The sequence below is a fragment of the Montipora capricornis genome, chromosome 11, assembly GCF_036669925.1.
Source record: "Montipora capricornis isolate CH-2021 chromosome 11, ASM3666992v2, whole genome shotgun sequence".
Classification (NCBI taxonomy): domain Eukaryota; kingdom Metazoa; phylum Cnidaria; class Anthozoa; order Scleractinia; family Acroporidae; genus Montipora; species Montipora capricornis.
In genome coordinates, this window is record NC_090893.1 from 6,889,488 (window position 1) to 6,891,987 (window position 2,500).

The 2,500-nt window shown below is 40.9% G+C and overlaps 1 protein-coding gene and 1 long non-coding RNA gene across 4 annotated transcripts in view; one reads left to right on the forward strand and one right to left on the reverse strand.

Annotated features, from left to right (window-relative positions):
• The window catches only part of LOC138023871 (phospholipid-transporting ATPase ABCA1-like), an 80,874-nt gene that overhangs the window by 117 nt on the left and 78,257 nt on the right, over positions 1-2,500 (forward strand). For all 3 annotated transcript variants that reach the window (XM_068870956.1, XM_068870954.1, XM_068870955.1), the window contains exons 1-2: positions 1-75; positions 784-901. The exon at positions 1-75 is cut by the window's left edge. In XM_068870956.1, the coding sequence (XP_068727057.1) occupies positions 836-901 (66 nt within the window). In that variant the 5' untranslated portion in view covers positions 1-75; positions 784-835. The remainder of the gene's footprint in view (positions 76-783; positions 902-2,500) is intronic.
• LOC138023875 (uncharacterized) overlaps positions 1,726-2,500 on the reverse strand; it is a 17,184-nt gene continuing 16,409 nt past the window's right edge. The window contains exon 3 of the long non-coding RNA XR_011126810.1: positions 1,726-2,500. This exon is cut by the window's right edge and continues 2,463 nt beyond it. This is a non-coding gene — a long non-coding RNA (uncharacterized lncRNA).

Here is a 2,500-nt window from a genome sequence, read left to right on the forward strand (position 1 = left end):
GGAACAGGTTGAGGGTGCTTGTAAAAAGTCAGTAATTAATTTCATCACTGGTTCGTTGGAAAAAGGGTTTTACAGGTTTGGAACAAGTTTATCATCGTACCATTTTTGTCATAATCATGTGTAATATAGGAAGATATAACAACACTTGATAATTTAGCAGATTTTTCACATTGTTTGTTGACTTCAAATCGTATATTTCAAGCTTGTCCGTCGTTAATCGAGGATAACTGTTCGCTTAATTTTAATGAATCTCACCTCCGAAAATCGTCAAGTTTTGGAAATGAACCGGCATTTTGTTCATCGGTTTTTGAGATATCCAACTGAAGTCTTACGTAATCGTATTTCTTGTAAATTTGAAGATTTCGAGAGACACATAGGCTTTTATGAAGCTTGTAGAAATTTTTTCATATCTTCAAAACAATCTCTCAAGTTCAACCACCTTACATTTTGCTGCGAGAGCAATATTTGTCAAACATCCTCTTGCGTGGTGAATGGCGCTGTTGTCACTGTAACATTAGATTCTGTGGATTTCTCTGCTGTGTTACATCCAGATACAAGAAAGATTCTCAAAGTGTTGAGATACTCTATCCCAAAGCTAAAATACCCGGGTAGTTGCTCTAATGGAGAAAAGATAGACTTTCGTGTGAATTGCCTGCAGTTGTGTTCCGTATCATTAGGTGCGCAGCGTTTCGAACTCCCGGTGGAGAATTTTGTGACATGTGTTATTTTCTGATTGTCTTCTTTGACATTTACGCCTGAGGATTTTTTTATATTCTCCCACAGTACTTTGAAGTAATATAGCAGCCTCTAAAGGAAGCATTCAGGGCCTACTACAATGAAGTTCTTCGATCAGCTGAAACTGCTTGTGTGGAAGAACTTTACACTTCTAAGGCGTCGACATGTGAGTAACACTTTTAACACCCCAGATTTGTGTTGTACATGTGTATTTTCAGTATTTGCCTTAAGTTAAAGTTTCATTTTTGCTGGAAATAGATTTTTGGAGGTCGATTTGGTTGTACAGTAGCAGCTGCTGCATTGCATGCCGGCTGGTACCTGTGGCGATTTTTGTTAGCGACTTGGCTCGTGAAAATGCCGGCGAACTACTTTTCATCTACATTTGTAATACCCATTTGGTTGTGAATTTAGAATAACGGAATTGTGCAATTCCATTTGTGTTCTTTTTACTGGGTTGCCAGTATAACAAACCCAGTTGGAATCTGTGTCGACTTTCGAAAAGTCCTTCGTCTAGATACGCGCGGAACGAAGGACTTTTCATACTTGATTGGCGCCAATTTAGCGACCCAAAAACGGGTCGCTGAGCTAGGCCAATCAGAGTAGTCCTCGTGGACCCCAGGGGATAGAGTTGTCAATCAAATTTTGCCACACGCAGTGAGGCGTGAATTTCAAACATGCTAGATATGCGACCATTCAAGAATATCTGTCTTGCATAGATCTGTTTGTGTCTTCTCCAACCAACCCATGAGTGAAATCAATTGACTTTAATTAGTCTTTCGTTTCTATCAGCACAAATCGCGGCACAATTGTTGGTCCAAAAAATACCACTGGAGATCTCCTTTCCAAGCGGCGACTCGAGATTGAAATAAGCTTTCGTTTTTATTTCATCTTTGTTTCTGATACCTTTAGCACAAAGTCAAGAAAATTTCCTCTTTCGATTTCGTAGAAACAAACATGCTCGACTGTTTTCGTCGGATTGCGCCATTAAGTTCAGGGCTTGCGAATGACGTCATCCCCTTTTTTGGCGCGAGACGCAAATGAAAACCTTGCAAGCGAGACATGTCGACCTCTCACGACTTCGTCGCTCGCTCATCCACTTCGTGTACGAAAAATCACGATTCGCTCGCCGAAACATTTCCTCCTGGGATTATCGTGAGGTCGACTTGTGGCAAGTCTAGAATCTGTGTAGCGTTTCGTCATTACTGGGTTGCCAACCCAGTCGGAATCTGTCTTTAATTTCGTCGTTTTTTTATTTTTCGTTTTTTTTTTTTTTTTTTAATTTTTTTCCGTGTCGGTAAAAGTCCTGCCTGTCTCTCCCCTGCTAAGTGGTGTCTTTGTGCATAGAGCCTTCTATGCGTATTTTCTTAGGATCGAGAGGGTAGTGGGAAATGCGTAGATTTCTCTGGTGGACACAGTAGAACGATTACCTTAACCGGCAATGACGTCGAAAGTCATGTAACGCGAATGGCGTTTTAGTGGATCTTTGAACAAAATGTACCCTTATGAAGCTCAATAATGGCAAGCGGATTGGATACTGAGCAAGACAGGCCGTCGAATGTTAGAAACGACGAGTAATGGACTTCGACAACAATCTGTCGCCCGTCGAGCCGTAATCAAAGTGAGCTGTCTTCCTTAAATTTTGCCAAGTGTGGTGTTTTGTACAACACGCAAACCAAATGAACAGTTCTCTGGTAACTCAGTATGGGTTCAACAAAGACAGAGAAGGAATCCATATAGTGGATCTGTTATCTCAGTTGTCTCGCTA